This window comes from Silene latifolia, chromosome 2 (genome assembly GCF_048544455.1).
Source record: "Silene latifolia isolate original U9 population chromosome 2, ASM4854445v1, whole genome shotgun sequence".
In the NCBI taxonomy this organism is placed as follows: Eukaryota; Viridiplantae; Streptophyta; class Magnoliopsida; order Caryophyllales; family Caryophyllaceae; genus Silene; species Silene latifolia.
In genome coordinates, this window is record NC_133527.1 from 189159783 (window position 1) to 189180338 (window position 20556).

The 20556-nt window shown below is 33.8% G+C and overlaps 1 protein-coding gene across 1 annotated transcript; it reads right to left on the reverse strand.

Annotated features, from left to right (window-relative positions):
* Positions 1 to 14356: 14356 nt before the first annotated feature.
* LOC141643956 (protein root UVB sensitive 4-like) lies at positions 14357 to 20444 on the reverse strand. Its single transcript, XM_074453362.1, has 11 exons — positions 18823 to 20444; positions 17362 to 17508; positions 17059 to 17205; positions 16190 to 16252; positions 16035 to 16111; positions 15709 to 15814; positions 15524 to 15620; positions 15278 to 15432; positions 15138 to 15200; positions 14715 to 15050; positions 14357 to 14628 (listed from the first exon to the last, which is right to left on the reverse strand). The coding sequence occupies exons 1-10, from the start codon at positions 19258 to 19260 to the stop codon at positions 14826 to 14828; spliced, it is 1518 nt and encodes a 505-aa protein (XP_074309463.1). The 5' UTR covers positions 19261 to 20444; the 3' UTR covers positions 14357 to 14628; positions 14715 to 14825.
* Between the last annotated feature and the right edge of the window lie 112 nt (positions 20445 to 20556).

Here is a 20556-nt window from a genome sequence, read left to right on the forward strand (position 1 = left end):
GTGACCCTTTTGTTGTTGATCATGACATAATAATTTCGTACCTAATTACATAATAAATGTACCCATTTTATCTTTAAACATGATTTATACCTATTTTATTACCTTTAGTACAACTTTTTCTTAAAATTATGAAATGATCTCTTAATAAAAGTTATTGAATAACCGTCTCTCAAAAGACTTACTTAGGATTTAAAATACACAAAAAGTTTTCTGTTTATCTGTTTCTAAAAATTACAACCAATCAATACATATATATAAAGCAGAAACTTTTCGAGCGATATTAGAGAGTCCAACTTTTGTAGAAATCCTAACAATAGTAGATTTCGAAAAAAGTTAAATAAATAATTATCCTAATCAAAGTAGATTTCTTTGTATTTAAAGCAAATTTTAATAAAATTATCCTAACATAATTCGTAGATCAAATATATTTTAATAAAATTTTCCTAATATAAGTAGATTAAAATGATCAAATAGATAATAGAAATTCATAATAGTTCAAGTTATCGCATTTATTTCCCCCCACTTATGGTCTCATACATTTTTAGTTTGTATTCTCGCATCAAAATTCAAGAAGCTGGCGGATAAAAGATGAATTTATTTATTAAATTATTATGTTAAGATGATGTGGTGTAATCTTACGTAATTACATGAAGTATAAATTACGATTTCATCAAAATGTAATCACTAAATAATCATTTAAGTGTGTATAGAAATCATAGACATAAATGCCTCCATATACATTCAAGTTATCAATACATAAAACATTTCACTAATCTATACTCCCTCCCATCCACTCTTTTCTTCCCTATTTCCTAAAACGGATTATTCACGTTTTTTTCCCCTTTCCTTTTTGAGAAAGTTTTTATTAATATTATACTCTTACCTCTCTCCACTCATCAAACCCCACTATATACTTTATTAATATTTAATTCTAATTATTCCTACCTCTTTCCAATAATCAAACCCCACTCATCTTCTTTATTAATATTTAATCCTAATTATTCATACCTCTCTCCAATTACCAAACCTCACTCATATCTTTATCAATATTATACTCTCACCCTTAATCTCCGTGCCCACTTCAAATGGGAAGAAAAGAGTGGATGGGAGGGAGTATATGTTACTATTTTTGTTTAACTAATTTACTTTCTATAAGAATGTGGAGATCATGGTGGAATGAAACCGAGAAAAACTGAAGTAGAATTTGGTGGTTTAAACAACTCAAAGCTTTTGTGTAACAATGGAACAACTCATAGTGTTATTCATATGATGAATTGATGATCGGTTTTAGACTCACGCATTAGTAGTATCACTTAATTTCATCTACTAAAAAAATTCATATATACTACTAGCATATATCCAAGTAATCTAACCATTACGAAATAGTAGGTTCTATACACTCAAAATATACTATGTAACTAATTATATGATATATTAATGTCAATACACATTATTCATATACTATATCTCAGATTTCATTATAAAAATTAACTGAAACCTAAAAAACGAGCTTAAAAGATAACTGAAAATTCAGAACCGATCAATTAACCGATTAAATAAAAACTGTTTTTAAAACTAACCGAAAGATAGTTTTTTTTGATAATATGGTATAAAAGGACATAGTTAAGTACTCCATATTTAATATTCTAAATTGAAGTATTAAAAAAAAACAGGTAGCTTATTTCTCACATGCTTCGCTTATTTTGGTAAATAATTTATCCACCAAATACTTACAACAAAAAAGATAAATGAAATTTTGGTCAAATAAATTTAAGCTAATTTTTTTTCGAAACAGAGCCAAAATATGAGATTTTAATTTCATGATCTCTTGACCTTCTTAATATCAAATTAATTTCTTTTTGATAATTTTTTTGGCCAATGTTTACTTACTTTTGAACCTATTGTTAGGAGTTAATTTCATGTTCCATTAGCAAGGAGACATTATAACACAAAGTACGTATATATCATAATCATGAGAAATAGAATAAATTGGTTCAAAATAAATAGCGTTCCATATAAGAAAATTGTAAACTGTACAATAAGAAAAAACAAATTTGATCAAAAGAAAAATCTATCACAATTATCCAATTATATCTCTTTTGCCTTGGATGCAACGAATATAAATAAAGTTTCAGACTCAAATTGAATTTTAAATCAGGCCAACCATGGGTGTTATGTAGACATGGGTAAATAAAATATCAGAAATAATATTTGAAAACTATAGAATAAGCGAGAATATAACATTTATATGGCACGAACTATTTTAAACAAGTTGATGTATGGTTTTGAAATTTTTCACTTGTGACAACTAAGGGCATGTAACTTTTCTAATTAATATGGGTATGAGAAAGCCTACATTTGTCATGTCCCCTCGCCCGTATGACATCTTTGCTTTTAGGAGTCGCTTTTTTTTTTCCTATTATTCGAGACTTGGTAGAGTATTTTAGTCCCGTTAGACATTGGAAGCAAAATTCATTGTTTTTTTGGAATTTCACACTAAATGTACGTCATCCTCTTCGCAATGATCCTACGTATTGCTTTTGCAGAGTCGTCAATACATTAGTTTGGCCATGATTTTTGACATATTAATGGTCAAAGTTATAAACGACGTTTGACTCTTGAGAAGCAATGGGAAAAATGTTTATTAAGAAGGGAAGGGAGTATACATGATGAATTTTTTAACATAACTCATAATGGTATATTCTACCAAGTGTGGTATGTCGGTTATGTTGTTGAGGAACATCAACTCCGTAAGAGGATTATCTAAAGAGACATCGTCTTATTATCAAACGCATTGGGAAATTCGAAATAGAAAGGAAGATAATTACGGGTTCAAAAAAAACAAAAGGTATTGAACCGAGCATAGGAATGACTTCCTCGGATATAAAGATTCCTTTCGTTCCGGAGACAATATACATTGAGGCTATGCTACGCTAGACAGTAAACAAGAGTCAGAGACAATCATTTAATCATGTTGGAATTTATGTGCTGAAACCAGTTTTTAGTAATGACCGCATTTACGTAGAAGCGTCAAGAACAACGCCATCCAAGGCATTAAGGTCCTCATCGTGAAAGAGACCAAATGTATCAAGGCCAAACGTAGGACATTAGTTACAAAGAAGTTTTCACAAATTTATCAAATTATGTGTCGTATTATATATTTTGCATGAAACTTTTAAGGACAAGTAGTCTTAATTGTAAATAGTCAAATACTATTTCTATTAAAAATCGATAACGCGCTAGATTATAAGAATAATAACTCTACAATCCAATTATATCTGTGAATGTTACAACTGATATAGTCAATACCAAATGCCAACATTTTTGTTGCGTTTTTGTAAGGGGAACGGATGATTAGTCACTCCTCATCTAAATCAACTCTCGAAATTTTGTTTGCTCTCATTTTCAGCATAGTTTGACTTTTTGTTAAATTTAATAGTTTTCTATTACCGGCTCATGGTAACGTAAACCAACGTTTCAGCGTTGCCAAAAAAATACTAACTTGGTAATTCAACGATTTTAAATGATATCATAAAACTAATAAATGATGTTGCCCCCGTGCATTGTATGCAATAGAATTACAAATATTTTTTATTGTTGTTTAGAAACTAATAATTCTATTGGAATTCAATTTGGATTTGAGGTTGCGAGAAGTTTATAAGGAGCAAATACACATAATTGTAAATCAATACATATATATAAAGCAGAAACTTTTTGAACGATATTAGAGAGTCCAACTTTTTTAGAAATCCTAACAGAGTAGACTTTGAAAAAAATTAAATAAATAAAATTATTCTAATATAAGTAGATTTCTTAGTATTTAAAACAAATTTTAATAAAATTATCCTAATATAAGTAGATTAAAGTTATCAAATTTATACAGCCACCTATGGGCTCATACATTTTTAGTTTGTATTCTCGCATCAAAATTCTAGAAGCTAGCGGATAAAAGATGAATTTATACCGCCAGCATATATCCAAGTAATCTAACCATTACGAAATAGTAGGTGTTACATACTCAAAATACACTATATAACTAATTATATGGTATGTTTATGCCATACACATTATTCATATATACTATATCTCATATTTCATTATAAAAATTAACCGAAACCTAAAAAACGAGCTTAAAAGATAACTGAAAATTCGGAACCGATCAGTTAACCGATTAAATAAAAATTGCTTTTTAAACTAACCGAAAGATAGCTTTTTTGAAAATATGGCATAAAAAGACATAGTAAGTACTTCATATTTAATATTATAAATTGAAGTATTAAAAAAAAACGGTAGCTTATTTCTCATATGCTTCACTTATTTTGGTAAATAATTTATCCACCAAATACTTACAACAGAAAAGATAAATGAAATTTTGATCAGATAAATTTAAGCTTATTTTTTTCGAAACAGAGCCTAAATATGAGATTTTAATTTCATGATCTCTTGACCTTCATAATATTAAATTAATTTCTTCTTGATATTTTTTTTGGCCCATGTTTACTTACTTTTGAACCTATTGTTAGGAGTTAATCTCATGTTCCATTTTTAATTTTATAAACTTGATTATAAAACAAATAGCGAAAAATATTAACAATGAGACATTGTAACACAAACTACGTATATATCATAATCATGAGAAATAGAATAAATAAGCAATTGGTTCAAAATAAATAGCGTTTCATATAAGAAAATTGTTAACTCTACAATAAGAAAAAAATAAATTTGATCAAAAGGAAAATCTATCACAATTGTCCAATTATATCTCTTTTGTCTTGGATACAGCGAATATAAATAAAGTTCCAAACTTAAACTGAACTTTAAATCACGTCAACCATGGGTGTTAGCTAGACATGGGTAAATAGAATATCAGAAATATTTGAAAACTATAGAATAAGCGAGAATATAACATTTATATGGAACAAACTATTTTAAGATCTACACAAGTTGATCTATGGTTTTGAAATTTTTTACTTATGACAACAAATGACATGTAATTTTTCTAATTAATATGGGTATGAGAAAGCCTACATTCGTCCTGTCCCCTCGCCCCTATGACATCCTTGCTTTTAGGAGTCGGTTTTTTTCTATTATTTGAGACTTTGTAGAGTATTTTAGTCCCGTTAGACTTTGGGAGAAAAATTCATTATCTTTTATGAATTTCACACTAAATGTACGTCATCCTCTTCGCAATGATCCTATGTATTGCTTTTGCAGAGTCGTCAATACATTAGTTTGACCATGATTTTTGACATATTAATGGTCAAAGTTATAAACGATGTTTGACCCTTGAGAAGCAATGGAAAGATGTTTATTAAGAAGGGAAGGGAGTATACATGATAAATTTTTTAAAATAATTCATAATGGTATATTCTACCAAGTGTGGTATGTTGGTTATGTTGTTGAGGAACATCAACTCCGTAAGAGGACTATCTAAAGAGACATTGTCTTATTATCAATCGCCTTGAGAAATTCAAAATAGAAAGGAAGATAATTACGGGTTCCAAAGTTGGCAAAAGGTACTGAACCGAGCATATGAATGACTTCCTCGGATTCAAAGATTACTTTCGTTCTTAAGCGGAGACAATATACATTGAGGCTATACTACGCTAGACAAAAAATACGAGTCAGGGACGATAATCACTTAATCATGTTGGAATTTACGTGCTGAAACCAGTTTTTAGTAATGACCACCTTTACGTAGAAGCGTCAAGAACAACGTCATCCAAGGACTATTTCTGTTAAAAACCGATGAGGCGTGAGATTATAAGAATAATAACTCTACAATCCAATTATATCTGTGAATGTTATACAACTAATATAGTCAATACCAAATGCCAACATTTTTGTTGCGTTTTTGTGAGGGGAACTGATGATTAATCACTCCTTATCTAAATCAACTCCCGAAATTTTTTTTGCACTCATTTTCAGCATGGTTTAACTTTTTCTTAAATTTAATAGTTTTCTATTACCAGACCATGGTAACGTAAACCACCGTTTCAGCGTTGCCATAAAATACTAACTTGGTAACTCAACGATTTTAAATGATATCATAAAACTAATAAATGATGTTGCCCCGTGCATTCTATGCAATAGAATCACAGATATTTTTGATTGTTGTTTAGAGACTAATAATTCTATTGGAATCCAGTTTGGATTTGATGTTGCGAGAAGTTTATAAGGAGCAAATATTCTTAATTGTAGATATATAATCAAGTTAAAATTATGTTTAAGAGATCTAACAGTTTCTTTAAACACACTATATATAATTATGATAATTGTTGTTTTACGTAGTTGTTGTAGGTTAAAATAATTTACAAGACTCATAAAGGTTTGTTTCCGTTATTAAGGATTCATTTTAGCGAGCTGCACTATGTTTATAGAGAAAGCGTTTTTTATTGAATTAAAAACCAGTTGAGCCTGCGACAATGAAAAAGCAAAGTACATATTATAACTAAATCACTTGATGTTATAAGTACTATTGAATGTCAATTTTTTACGATAAAAGCACTAATAATTCATCAATCAATTATACTAACCACGAATTTTTTTTCATCAATGATTCGACATAGTTGGACTTTTTTGTTAATTTAAAAATATATTTTTACAGATAATTATAATAGGAGCCCCGTGCATCGCACAACCTTTTCAACTAGTATATATAATAAAGGTAAAATTATGTTTAAGAGATCTAACATTTTCTTTCAACACACTATATATAATTATGATAATTATTATTTTACGTAACATCATTCAGTTTTACGTAGTTGTTGTAGGTTAAAATAATTACAAGACTCGTAAAGGTTTATCTCTGTTATTAAGAATATATTTTTACAGATAATCTTAATAGAAGCCCCGTGCATCGCACGGGCTTTCCAACTAGTATAATATAATAGGAAGTATCAGAATACACTAGCTATTGCTATAAGCCAATAAGCCAATAATTTAACAAATCGAAACATATGAAACAAAAGAAATTTTCCTCATTTAGGTCATGTTTTTTTGGACTTAAAGTCACTTAATATAAGTTCACTTTAGATCCTATAAGTTCAGTTCAGTTCAGTTCAGATCCTATAAGTTCAGTTCAGATTCTATAAGTTCAGTTCAGTTCAGATCCTATAAGTTCAGTTAAGTTCAGATCTTATAAGTTCAGTTCAGATCCTATACGTTCAGTTCAGTTCAGATCCTATACCTCACTTAATTTAAGTTCACTTCAGATCCTATAAGTTCAGTTCCTATAAGTTCAGTTCAGATCCCATAAGTTCAGTTCAGATCCTATAAGTTCAGTTCAGATCCAATAAGTTGATTCGAGATCCTATAAGTTTGATTCAATTGATTCGAGATCCTATAAGTTGATTCGATTCATATCAGATAAGTTTCAGTCCAAAAAAACATGACCTTAATGTTGAGTTTAACGAGTAGGACTCACACGTAAATCTGCCAATGCTTGAAAGGAGCCAAATGAAAGTGACATAAAGTATAGGTTGACAACTTGACATTACAAATAAAAATTCTTTCAACAATATACATACCATATCATCCATACATGATACATCATAAACGCATCTCTAAATGCCCGGTAATCTATATATAATTGTAAAGACAAAGTGTTTAAAGAAACAAAAATTCTTATTTGTGACGATTTTTTTTTGTCAGAATGAAAAAGATCATTATCTTAAATGCTATAACATGCTATAAAGCATGAAAGAATCCTAATAAGATTACATCGTTGAGAATGCTAAGAGAAAAACAGGCCATAAATCTAATAAAACTAAAACCGTCTCATGACAAAAGAGACGCCTAGTGACAAGCTGGTAAGATGATGTAGAAAGGCCACGAACCGCTTCGTCCAAAACATCAGCAATACTAACAACTTCCATAAGCTAACGAGACGAGCCAGGTGCACTTACGCCACAAGAGCGTAGAAAGAAAGGAGGAAGAACGAGTTGAACATGCTTGTCTTCAGTGGAGAAGAATCTCCTACACCTTGACGATCGGTCCCAACAGTCCAAAGACCAACAACTCAAGAAAGGAAGTAAGGTGATAAGAAAGGCAAGAAAGCTCCCCCTGACCAACCGTCCATCAATTAATACCAACGACGCCTTTGACAGGCCATTATTCCATCTAGCATAACTAATCTTAGCAGAAAGTCTCCCATAAAGGAAGGTTATTTGGAGAAACATGACAAAAAGAAAGCAAAACGACGACATTAAAAAGTTAAAGACCACCCCATCCAAACCACCCAACACCACAGACCAACCCATACCTACACAATCCATACGACACAACCACACAAAAACACACAACAACCAACTAGTGTCCAAGACGACCGAGATCAGCACTCCGAAACAAAGACAAAAACAAACCAACAAACCTCCAGCTCCACCCTCAACCAAAAGACGGACCGAGCCACCAGCAAAACCCGGACAGACCGACGGTGCCAAAAGATGGCCAACTAGACAGACCCAACAAACACCAAATAAACCAACAAAGGACACCCATTTCACCAAGCGAATCCTCCCAGGACCACTGCCTTGCATGCAAAAGCCAACCTACCCTGACACAAGACACACACGGGACGATGAACCGAAAGATGGGGGGAAATGGGGGGATCACCAATCGGTCCCAAACCGACCCGAAGAGCAAAGGTCAAAGACACAAAACAAGGGCTAAAGACCAATAGATGGGGGAAACGGGGGGATCACCTATCGGTCCCTAACCGACCCGAAGAGCTATGCTCAAGGACACCAACGGCACAACACATACCGAACCCAAAGAAGTCGGAAAAACCGACAAAAACTTAATACAAAAGGGGATCACCCCTGGGTTGCATGCAAGGTCTTCTGTGACAGGACAAGGAATCAGAGGGACAGAAACCCAAGGTGGCAGCGACAAACACCGAATAAATCGATTAACAGAGGGAGATCGACCAGAAAAGAACACCACCTTAGAGACCAACGACGACACACGGATCGACGACACAAGGACCAACGAGCAGGAAGGAGGGAGGCCGGAAAAGCACACCGATCGGAGCAACGAGTCAGAAAAGGCCAGATCCCAAGAAAAAGGACAGAAATTGATTAAAAGTGTGTTAATGTATACGGAAGTGAGGGTCGCCGGAGATGGGCTCAGAAAGCCGCATCTCCGACGAAAGGATTGAAGGAGAGGGAGAGTAGATGGGTGGGTGGCGGCTGAAGTGGAGCAAAGTTTAGGTTTTTTTGGTGGGGATTTTCAGAGAGAAAATGTAGAGAGAAGAGTTAGAGAGGGACTTTGCTCTATTTGTGTCGATTTATACTCGACTTTAATAATGTTAAAAAAGAAAGGAGTTATGAGACGTCACAATCAGACAAGTAGAGTTAAAGAAGGCCCTTCTCTTGGAAGCTTCCGATGCAATCATCAAACATTTCAGGGATGCTTTTGAACCCAGGGTACCCTAATTGCATTACCTTGCTAGTGTCCAAGTCATGCATACTTTGATCAATAAATATCACATTTCACATTTCAAAAATCGCTAAATAAATACAATTATTCTGTTTAGGGGTATTTTAATAAAGGTAAATAAATGAATGAGACGAAGGTAATATAACTATCATACATGCTTTCATATGGGTACATTGGAAATTTGGTTTTAAGCATGTCGATAATCTCAGACCAATTTGCTACCGCGCTTGAGCAAATTAATCTGCCTTCCGCTTTGGTTTCCTCCATCGCTAATATATGAACAGCAACTACATCATCTATGTGAACAAATCGAATGTATTTGTCCTGAAATCCTCCGTATGCACCTTCAAAAATACGTTTTTTAGTCAAATAATTGCGAAAAGAAATATACAAAGTTCATTAGATTGGCATTTGGAGACTATATTACTAAGGATTATTTAATAGGAATAATCCAAACTATTGACCATCTTCTCATAATAATCCGAACTTTAATTTAACTCAAAATAAACCAACCTATTACTCTCCTTTTCTTGTATTACACTTGGGTCATTTTTAACCTGTAAAATCAGGTAAACCAACAGGTGAATCTCAATTTTTTTCATTTTAGTTTATAAGCCTACTTCTTCTTCCTCCATTAACTCTCGTGTCAACAAACATCACCACTACCACACAACGGCTCCACCACTCTCAACCCAACCCACCACCACGCCATAATTACCAGATCGCTTCACACTGATATCACCATCCCGCCACAACTGAACTATACCCAAAGCTATGATAACAAGATCCCAGAGCAAACCCATCCCGAAAATTCTAAGAATAAACAAAAATATTGCTCCACACACAAAAAAGGAGTATGTGGTACAAAAATTAAATTAATTAGAAAATAATGTAGGAGACAGCCCCATCTTTGTGTATATATTTCAAGAACAATGATGAAAGGGATTAAAGGTGAAGGTGGAAGAGTTACTAGAAAAGTATTAATTGAAGCTTTGAAGGTACTGGTGATTTCAGTTTTGGTAAAGTAAGCATGGATTTGATCAAAGAATTGGAACTGAGATTGATATTTTATGGAGATTGAAGATAAACAAGCACTCTAATAATCAGTATTTGTGATTGTCGATGATAGGGCAATTTACATATTTAATTAGGCTTTTAATTACGAGAAAAAGAAGATTCAAGAAATTTTTTGGGGTCTTTTGTCAGGCAGGACAGCACGAGTGTGAAAATGGTTCGGTGGTGTGGGGTGGTGTAGTGGTGATGTTCTGAGGTACTGTGTTTTTGATTTTTGGTTATTGATTAGATTTCTTTTGTTAATTGTGACCGGACAAACAGGTAATAGGTTACCGAGTCTATTATGAGAAGATGAAGTTAATAGTATGATTTATTTTGAGATAAAATGAAGTTGGGATTAATATAAGAAGACCACCTATAGTTTGGATTATTTTTGTCAATTAACCCTATTACTAACACGATTCTTAGTCTTAACCACTAGATCAAAACCTCCCCAATACCTTAAATTCACTTTTTTTTTTTTTGTCTACGGCCCCTTTTGGTATGCATGCATGCACCTCGACTTAGAATTGACAGAAGTTGACCCGACTTGAAAACCAGCCTTAACTGCCTAAAGCCGATATGTTACATCCCAATTTTTGGTGAATCAGATAGACGCAACCTAACCTGAGGCAAAACTAATAATCTATATTAACATTTAACACATTCGATCATAATCAACAGATCGAAACCGAACCTTTGATAAGATCAAGTAAAAATTTGAGGGTGCTAGATGGTTGTTGTTGATTGAGCAATGGACCGATCACAAAAGAAGGATGCACAACTACGAGATCAAGCCCATTTTCTTGGGCTGTTTTCCATGCCATCTCCTCTGCTACGGTCTTTGCATATGCGTACCACATCTGCAATATGGATAAATACGTCTTTAAACAATAAAACGAGCCAAATAGATGATGAGAGAAAAAACAGAATGTCTAAGAAATAACAAACTTTTGTCCTATCTATTTATATGGATGGGGTAATATTTAACCTGTTTTTCACTTAAACAGATATAACCGTTATAAGAGAGACCAACTGTATAAAAATTCTCAAAATCAATAAATATTAATTTCTTAATGCATGTAGGAGAGTACGTACTGAACCTCAGGACTACCTAATGATGATGACATCCTATTACTGTCCAAAAAACTTATATACAAGAGAGTTTTAAATGAATCCTCTAAAAACTCGAAATGGTTCTTACATTGTTACGCTTGCAATACTCCAATGAGATTCATTGCAAACAGAAATTTGATGTGCATCATCTCGTTGATTAATAGAAGTCAACACAATCCTCTTCAATGTCGTTGACTTTAAGCATGAGTTTAGCACATTTTTTGTGCCTTTCACGGTTGGATCAATTATCAATGCCTATATATAATACCACGAGTAAGTCTCTTGTAAAACAATTTTCTAGAACAATTATCGTAATACTACATACATGCATCCTCTTAAGTTGCCATATATCTTGGGACTTTGGTAATATAATACTCGTATTTGGTAAATTCCCGATTATACCTTCTTTCCTGTTGTTTAGTTTACCCAAATGCTTAGTAAACTCGAAGTAAGGACGTCTTAAAACAAATAGAGGACATGTGCACACCTCACAAAAAACACAAAAAATAAGACCCCAAATATGAATGGACAAGTATACTATACTTTAAGGTTTGTATTGAATTCTCATTAATAAAGCTTGTAAATTCGGTGATCAAAACAGGAGGCACGGTTCTAGCTGTTTGTAAGAGATGGTCCTAGTCAATGAAAAAGCTACTAATTAAAGCATTTTTACCTTAATTATTCTAAATTACATATGCTATCTAGTACCCGACCCGACTTATTCGTTTTCCAGGTTATACAGTGCCTTCTATAATTTACAGTATCCATTAAGTGAATGATAACAATTACTCAAGTTTTCCGAGAGACGGTCCAGACTACTAATAATAAGTTTATTGTAAAAACCATTTCGCAACTTCAATCAAGTACTCCTTAATTAGAGTACGAAAATTAATAAATTGGTCACAAACGATATAAAATGGTTCGCTAATAAAAATAGTCGTTCAACATGAAAACATGTGTTACTTGCAGAGCTTATTTATTTCGATTATTTTCACCAAAGGTAAACAAATGATTAAGACAGAGGGAGTATATAATTAGGTTGATAATTTTGTTCTTTAAAGGGATAAGAAGAGGATTGAGAGATCAAAGGGTAAGTATAAATTTGGTTAGGGCAAGAGGTATGTTTGCCAAATATGTTTGACATCTAAGTATCTGTTTCATTCACCAATTTCATCCTACCTTCTAACCATGCTACTTGGTAACTATGGTGGCGTCGCTCTAACCTACTCCTTGTCTCCTTGAGAAACAATTTCGGAAACACCAAAACTAGCTAGTAATGAAAAACTGTATTTGATGCTGGATTAGTTTGCAGCAGGAATGAATACAAACAATGTTTACACGAGTTTTATACCTGAAATAGTCGTCGACACAAACACAACACTTTCTGTAATCATGGGCGTCACTGAATCAATCACCTTTCTTCACTCAGGGAATACGTCTGAGCTACTTGGGCATAATTCTGCCTATCTGTACTGCTGTACATTGTCTTAAACGCTTTCAATGCTTCTTGTAATTGTATATGCCAAGGCACTTATGCAGGTTTGAGGATATAATCCCTGGCTTCCACCCAGTGGCGGACCCAGAGCTTTTGCAATGGGGGTGCACAATTGAAATTTTTTTTTAACAATGTAACTACATGTGTAAATGTTAAAGTTCGTCTTACATAGTAAACAACATGCTACAAAAAATCACAAAAAATAAATATTTAAAGCCATCCAACGAGATTTCATGTTTTGAAAACAACATTTTCACTCGGTTCATTATTTTGAATGAAAATATTAGATTAAAGTTCGTCTTACATAGTAAATAACATTTTCACTCCGTTCATTATTTTGAAAAAACAACAAAGTAGAACATGAAGAAAAAACTTTATATGCCTTCTTTGTGGATTTCAAAAAGATTCTAAACTTCCAAATTTCTTCATTAATCTACAATTTTAATTGAAATAATTTAATTGGGATTTCATTATTTCATGAATAAACAATTAAGTTAATTGAAAAAACAACTAAGTAAAATAATCAAAAATCGAAATTCACAATTCACAATCAAGAGTCCAAATAGAGCCCAAACAATCAAAATAAAAGTACAAACATCCATAATTTCATATAATTAATTCTTTTCTAACTAAAACCTAAATAACAAAATTAGGAAAAGGGGATAAGGGTTTTGAAAATGGTCAATAGCGGTGGCGGGTCAGAACTTAGACATAAGAAAGGGGATATCTATTAGTCGGTTTAAGCGTTTTTTTTATAAAAAATAAAAATTGCGATGAAGGGGGTTTGAACACGGGATCATCAGAGTCTCAGCCAAACCCTTGTACCATTGCGCTACAGGCTTCTTAACGCTTATTTTGGAACGCTATTTGTATATAATCTAAAAGTAGCAGTTTTTTAATAAAAAAAAAATTCGCGATCGAAGGGTGCGCACGTGCGGTGCTGTGCGCACCCTAGGGCTGTCAATGATATGAGCCGGCTCGTCGAGCCCTCGGAATCGGCTCGGTCAAAGCTCGGCTCGTGCTCGGTCAAAATGAGCTCGAGCTCGAGCTCGAGCCGAGCTTGGCTAAATACGAGCCGAGCCCGAGCTCAGCAAGGCTCGGCTCGGAAGCTCGTTTAGGCTCGTTTATAACTTTTTTTTTTTATAATTTTTATGTTTTAGTATTATGTTTGTTTCAAATTATATGTTATTTAGACATTTATATAAGTATATTATGATATAATATTTTTTAGTATATTAGAATTTAGTTGTTTTCCAAAAATATTTATATTTAATTATATTTAAAAGGTGAGATAGTGAAAATATATAATGACAAGACGAGCTCGATTCAAGCTCGAGCCGAGCTCGAGCCTCAATTTTTTAGGCTCGACGAGCCCGAGCTCGAGCTAAAAAATTCGAGCCGAGCCCGAGCCCACCCGAGCTCGAGCTCAGCTCGGCTCGTTTACACCCCTAGTGCCGCACCCCTCGGTCCGCCACTGCTTCCACCTCTTTCTTTCCGTTCCAACTGCAGCGGCATTTTGCATTTTGCTGGAGAAATCAATGTAACCAGCTGTTGTCACTATATTTGATATTTCCATACCATTCTAAATAAAGGTGAAAAAGGCTAAGCTCACCTATATTTGCAGATGACATGAATTTTGCCAAATTGCGTGGGTGCGTTCGTTCAGCCAGCAAACCTCGGGAGAGTAAGCAAAAAGAGTGTATCAATCCTACATGTTATCTATCTATCTATCATCCACAAAATCAAATCGAGTTTGTTCCTGGGTGCTCAGCAAAACATTCTTGGCAGCCCAACTCGAACTCATTATCTGATCCTGCAATAAATTTAGGTCGTTCTGGACGGAATGCTTGCTATTTCGAAGCAAGTCAAACCATTGTCTAGAAATTGTGTGAGAGACATCAGATGCTTCAGCAATGTTTGAAAGGATAGCTTTGCGAATATAACAAGCCTGTCATCGCAAACAGATGAGAACCAGATCTCTATCTACTGAATGCTAAGACTACGAAATTAAGCTAATATAAGAGTACTGTGTAACCTGCAGCATTCCCATAATGACATCCTTCATACCAGCACCTTCTCTTAGAGCGAGAAGAATCCCCTGCGTGCGAGAACATAAGAGTAGGAAATATATGCACGATAATGCCAAGTAAGTAATATATGATAACAGAACCATACATATTGAGATTTTCTTAGTCCACGACAGGGCTCCAAGCAGATGAAGTAGTAATCCTCCGCACTCAAAGACGTCATTGTCAACATGCTCAAGAATGGTACCTGTCTCTTTGGATCCAAACAACCAATTCTAACCGGCCATGTCCGTTTCTTTCTGCCTGTTATAATCTCATGAATATTAAAATAGTAAAGCTGCATTTTAGTCTTTTGGGCATAACCAAGCAGAGGAGTGTCTGACGGCACCATTACCTTCAAAAAGATTGATTCCTTCCAGCTTACTTACTTCAGCGGGCGATGGAACATATCTACACTGAATCCATGTATTGAGAATTATCTCAAGCCTATCCTGAAAATAACGTTTCGTTAGAAAATTTCTAACTCTTCTGTAAGCAGACAGATAAAATTGTTAGACCAAAATGAGTTGATAGGTAAACCTTGGTCAGTGTCTGCAGATGCACGTGTTTCAGGGATTGGTAGATTCCACATAGGTCAATAGCTGAGAATATGGGATATACCACAAACGGCAAGCCAACTTGTAATCTGGATACGCATCAGTAAGCTAGTTACGGACATATTTTGCAGTGCATAAATTTTAGGAGAAGTTACTCCTTATTTTGTTAAATCACAGAGGCAAATCCAGGTAATCCTTTAGTCATAAAAAATATGTATATTGGATTGATCATGACAAGACACTTTCAAGGGAAATTGAAAAAGAAACACATGGTGAAAAACTAAAAAGGACTCAGAATAGGAACCAAACCTTTGATTATTTCGAGATATTACATTTAAAGATGCGGCAAGAAGAAGACCCAAGGTATCGAAGCACACTGTTTGGATCTGAAAAGCAAAAGATCGATCAACATACATATGGGCGTAAACAAAAAAGAGTACTTCATATTCTAGTTGACAGTCAACCTGGGCCTTTGCTGAAACCTCTCCCACGTTATCAGCTAGTGCAAAACTTCGATGAACCGCAGTCTGTGAATGCACTAAATGAGTTATGACTATAGTCTAAAGAATGAAGTGGATGTCTGAAACAGCAGCAAGATATACATATACTTAACTACTCAAGATACAAAGTAAGGACACCTACCAACTTGTTTACCAAAATAGGGAATTTGTACCCCTCGCTTTCCCTCCAAACAGAGGGGTAAGGGCACGCCAATGCAGTTAAAAAGATAAATGCAATTGAATTGGCTTATCGAGAGCTAAACAGTTGCAAAAGCTTTGCTACATAATCAAGTAAATTGGGGTTTTAAGACAAAAACATTAGACAAATCTCAGGAAGTTAGGCAGCTGATGATTCTTAAAACAAACTTTTGAAAAGCTCTTAATGACTAGTGATTGTGAGTGGAATGTTTGAAGGTTGAAACTAAAGGGATCAAACTCACATCAAAGTCATTAATTGAAGGGTGTTAATTCAGACGCACAACTTACAATTACAAGGGCCAAAGAACTTCACATATTTTCCAGAAAGTTAAGGTTATTTCAGCGAATGTGTTTGCATCAAAGTTAGTTTCAGTAATAGAAGATGTCAAAGGCAGGCAAAGCTAAGGCTCTAAGCAAGAATTTAAAAACCATGGAAAATTATGTCGCAAATCATGGTAAACAGCAAAATCTAACAAGAAAATCTTCAGCATTACGTGAATTCAAAAAACAGGCTCTGAAGCACAATTGTAACTCTCCAAAAAAGAACTTAAACCATGTACATCTTGAAATAACATGAAAAAAAAATTACTGTATATAAATAACAGGACAGGAGGATGTTGAGGGAGAAATATTACACCAGTTGCCAAGTAGCACGCCAAGCTGATCTGCTTAGCAACATTAGCTACAGATGCAAGCAGCAGGAAGCAGTTTGGAAAAGCTGGTGTCATCAACTCTACTCCAATGCTTAAGCTGAACATAACTGAAGTTGCGAACCTGACTCTCTTCCACATATTAAGAAACAAGACCACAAAAGTAATAAGCTTCAAATGAAATCGAAAGAGGACTACTCTTCCTTTACATTATTACTTCAATGACGACATATCCTTTTTCTTTCTTTAAAAAATGCATAGGATACATAGACAGAAAACTTGGCATACCTTCAAATTTGTATCAAAAGCAGAACCGACACAAGCCGTGTAGATACACCTGCCTAGCCTTCCTAAACCGTCCTTCAATACCCAGTTCAGCGCAGCAGCAGAGGGAAGGGATTGAGCATACCCAACTCCAATCGCCCGAAACATCGCCTATTCACCAAACTGATCAGAGCATGCAAGTACAAATCCGAATTGCAAACTCAAACCGATAAAAGAGCTTTGAGCACAAAACCTTACAACTCATACATTCAAAATTCACTAAAAATTAAATATCTCCAATAGACACCCTCAACATCATTTGGCGGTACCAAATCCCACATACAAACCTACATTACATATACATATATAAACTAGAGCATAAAAACATGTCAGAGAATAAATTTTGCAAAACCAAAGTTCCTTTATGTCACCCAAGTTCCTACAATTACACTTGGAACAACATTCAAGAGTTTGAATAAATTTGATTAATTTCATCGATATCATAAAAGACGCTCATGTAACATTTAGTACCACACCATACTTTCATCAGTATATGAATGATCTTGACCAAACAATGTTGTCAGGATCGGGATTCTACTTTGGATCGATGGGGAGGGTAGGATCGAACCGATAGAATCGGATCGTAGAATCGTAAGATTCTACAAACTCACTAAAAATAATTTTTTATTTAGTAAAAACATATAATTGAAAATCAAAACACTTATTTATTAATATTTATTCATAAAATATTGGTAATTAATGATTTTTGTATCATTGTATGAACAACTTACACGAAATTTGGGTGTTACGGTGTCATTATATAAAAATATATATTAATTTTTTTTATAATGGAATCGGATCGTAGGATCGTAAAATCGTAGGATCGTATTATGATCCCATCTCTAGAAATTTTCAAATTAATAGGATCGTAAGATTCTACAACTATGATAGAATCGTAGGATCCAGGATCGGTCAAACATTTTTGGATCGTAAAATCGTAGAATCGTTGGATCGAATCGCGATTCTGACAACAATGTGACCAAATACTAAAGACTACATTTTGCAGTACAAACCTCACTGCAAATTACAAACATGGATCCTCCATAATCCACAGCACCCTCTCAATCACTGAACTATTTTCTAATCCTTTAGTAGAATACAACATTAATTACTACTCCCATCCAAAATTACTATTAGAGAATATTAGGAATACTATCAATTAGGCCCCGTTCTTTTGGACTGAAACTATCTGAATTAAACTAACTTAACTAAGAACATAAAGAAGCAAAAATTAACTAAAAAAGAACGGGGCCTAAACTAAACTGAGAACAAAAATGAATTGAGCTGAACTAAGCTGCTCAAGTAAACTAAAATTAAGTCCAAAAGAACCTAAACTAAACTGAACTAAACTTAACTAAGAATTAAAATGAATCGAACTAAACTAAACTAAACTAAACCGAACCGAAATTAAGTACAAAAAAATACCTGAGTGGCAAGAACCTGAAGAGCAGAACTAAAAACACGATGCAAGAACTTCCACTTGACATAATCAATATAATTGTGACTAACATTCTTTGGTATAAAAAAATCTGCAACAGTCCCAACAAATTTTCTAAACCCATTTTCAAAACCATGAAATAATGAAATTGAACCATCTGGGTAATCATCACAAACTAATTCCAAAGAGTTATTATCATAATAATATTTATAATCTTTCCCATTTCTTTTAATAACAATTGGAAGAATTGATTTTGGGGAAGAGTTGTTTAACTTAGTAAAGGGTAATTGGAATTCAGGGTTAGAGGAGGTTAGAGAGAAGGAAAAGACTTTGAATTTGGATGAATAATTGGGATTTTTTCTGGGCTTTGATGGAAATTGAAGGAATTGGGATGGTGAAGAGGGTATTGATATTGATGATGGCATCGGAATTGGAACTGGAATCGGAATTGAAATTGAAATTGCAAAATTGGGTTTGATTGTGATTTAGGGGATTGATTAAGAAGGGAAAGTTCAGGAAATTAAGGGGGTGTTTGGTTCAAGCAATTATGGTATGAGGTATGGGTTTGGAATGACTCAAATCCATACCTTGTGTTTGGTTGGTAATTTTTGTATTTTGATACCCATACCTCAAACCCATGAGGTATGGGTTTTGGAAACCCATGGGGGGAGGTGGGTATCACTCATTCCAAACCCTTAGGAATCAAAAAAAAAAAAAAGGAAGAAAAAAAGAATTGAAACATATAGAAACCTACTACCGTCACTTTGCTTCTCTCCTGTCACTTTTGCTTGCCCATTTTTCAACCCTTGTTCACCATTAATCAAGGTAATTTTGCTTTTTTAAAATTTTAATTATTATAAAATGATAATATGCTATATTCTTCCTATTGCTTTTTGGATAATCATCATTATCCTAGTGTCGAAATTTCGATTTGTGAGTATCGTCTAATTGTTGCTATGTTCTTCATATTGCTTTTTGGATAATATGCCATGCTTTTCATATTGCTTTTTGGATAAAATAATATGCTACTTTGCCCGGTATTAGTCAAGTTGAGGCTATTCGAGCTGCTAGCTTGTTTGCATCAAACACAAGTCAAATGGATGTATTTTTTTTTTTCAAGTTCCAATGATGATTGGAAGAAAGAAGTAGTGCTTGACATGTTAAACCGTCACAGATAATTGGTTCGTCAGATTTTCTTAAGATTATAAATTATCATGCAATTAGAACTATAATAGCTTGTTTGGGTAATAAACATTGAACAATAATGCTTCATAATAATTATCGTTCACTTTGATTGTCATTTCTATTGTGGAAGTTTGAGAATTTGAATCTTACTTTAGTGAAATAATGTCTTTTTTAGTACTTGGTTTGTAAAAGTTACATTTTTTGTTTTACCCTTTCAATATTATGAGTTTATTTTACTAATATCATAAGTCATTTAATTTGATACCCATACCAGTATGTTTTTTAACCAAACACAAGGTATGGGAATGAAATTGATTTCAAAGAATGAACCAAACACATGGTATGAGGAATCAAGTTCCAAACCCATACCACCTTGGAATGATTCCTCATTCCAAACCTATACCACTACATGAACCAAACACCCCCTAAGATGCTTGCAAGATAGAAGTTCCAGTGAAGAGCAATTAGGGTTTAGGGTTTTAAACGGTTTGATTTGTGATAATATTCAATTGAAAATGAGTTGACGCAAATTTTGG

What these genes read in the sequence shown, in the direction of transcription:
- LOC141643956 (XM_074453362.1), bottom strand. Translation starts at nt 19,260, where the DNA reads ATGCCATCATCAATATCAATACCCTCTTCACCATCCCAATTCCTTCAA. An exon ending in CTTTTGATACAAATTTGAAG is followed by an intron (nt 17,206 to 17,361) that starts GTATGCCAAGTT and finishes AATATGTGGAAG; the next exon opens with AGAGTCAGGTTCGCAACTTC. An exon ending in AGGAATCAATCTTTTTGAAG is followed by an intron (nt 15,433 to 15,523) that starts GTAATGGTGCCG and finishes AGATTATAACAG; the next exon opens with GCAGAAAGAAACGGACATGG.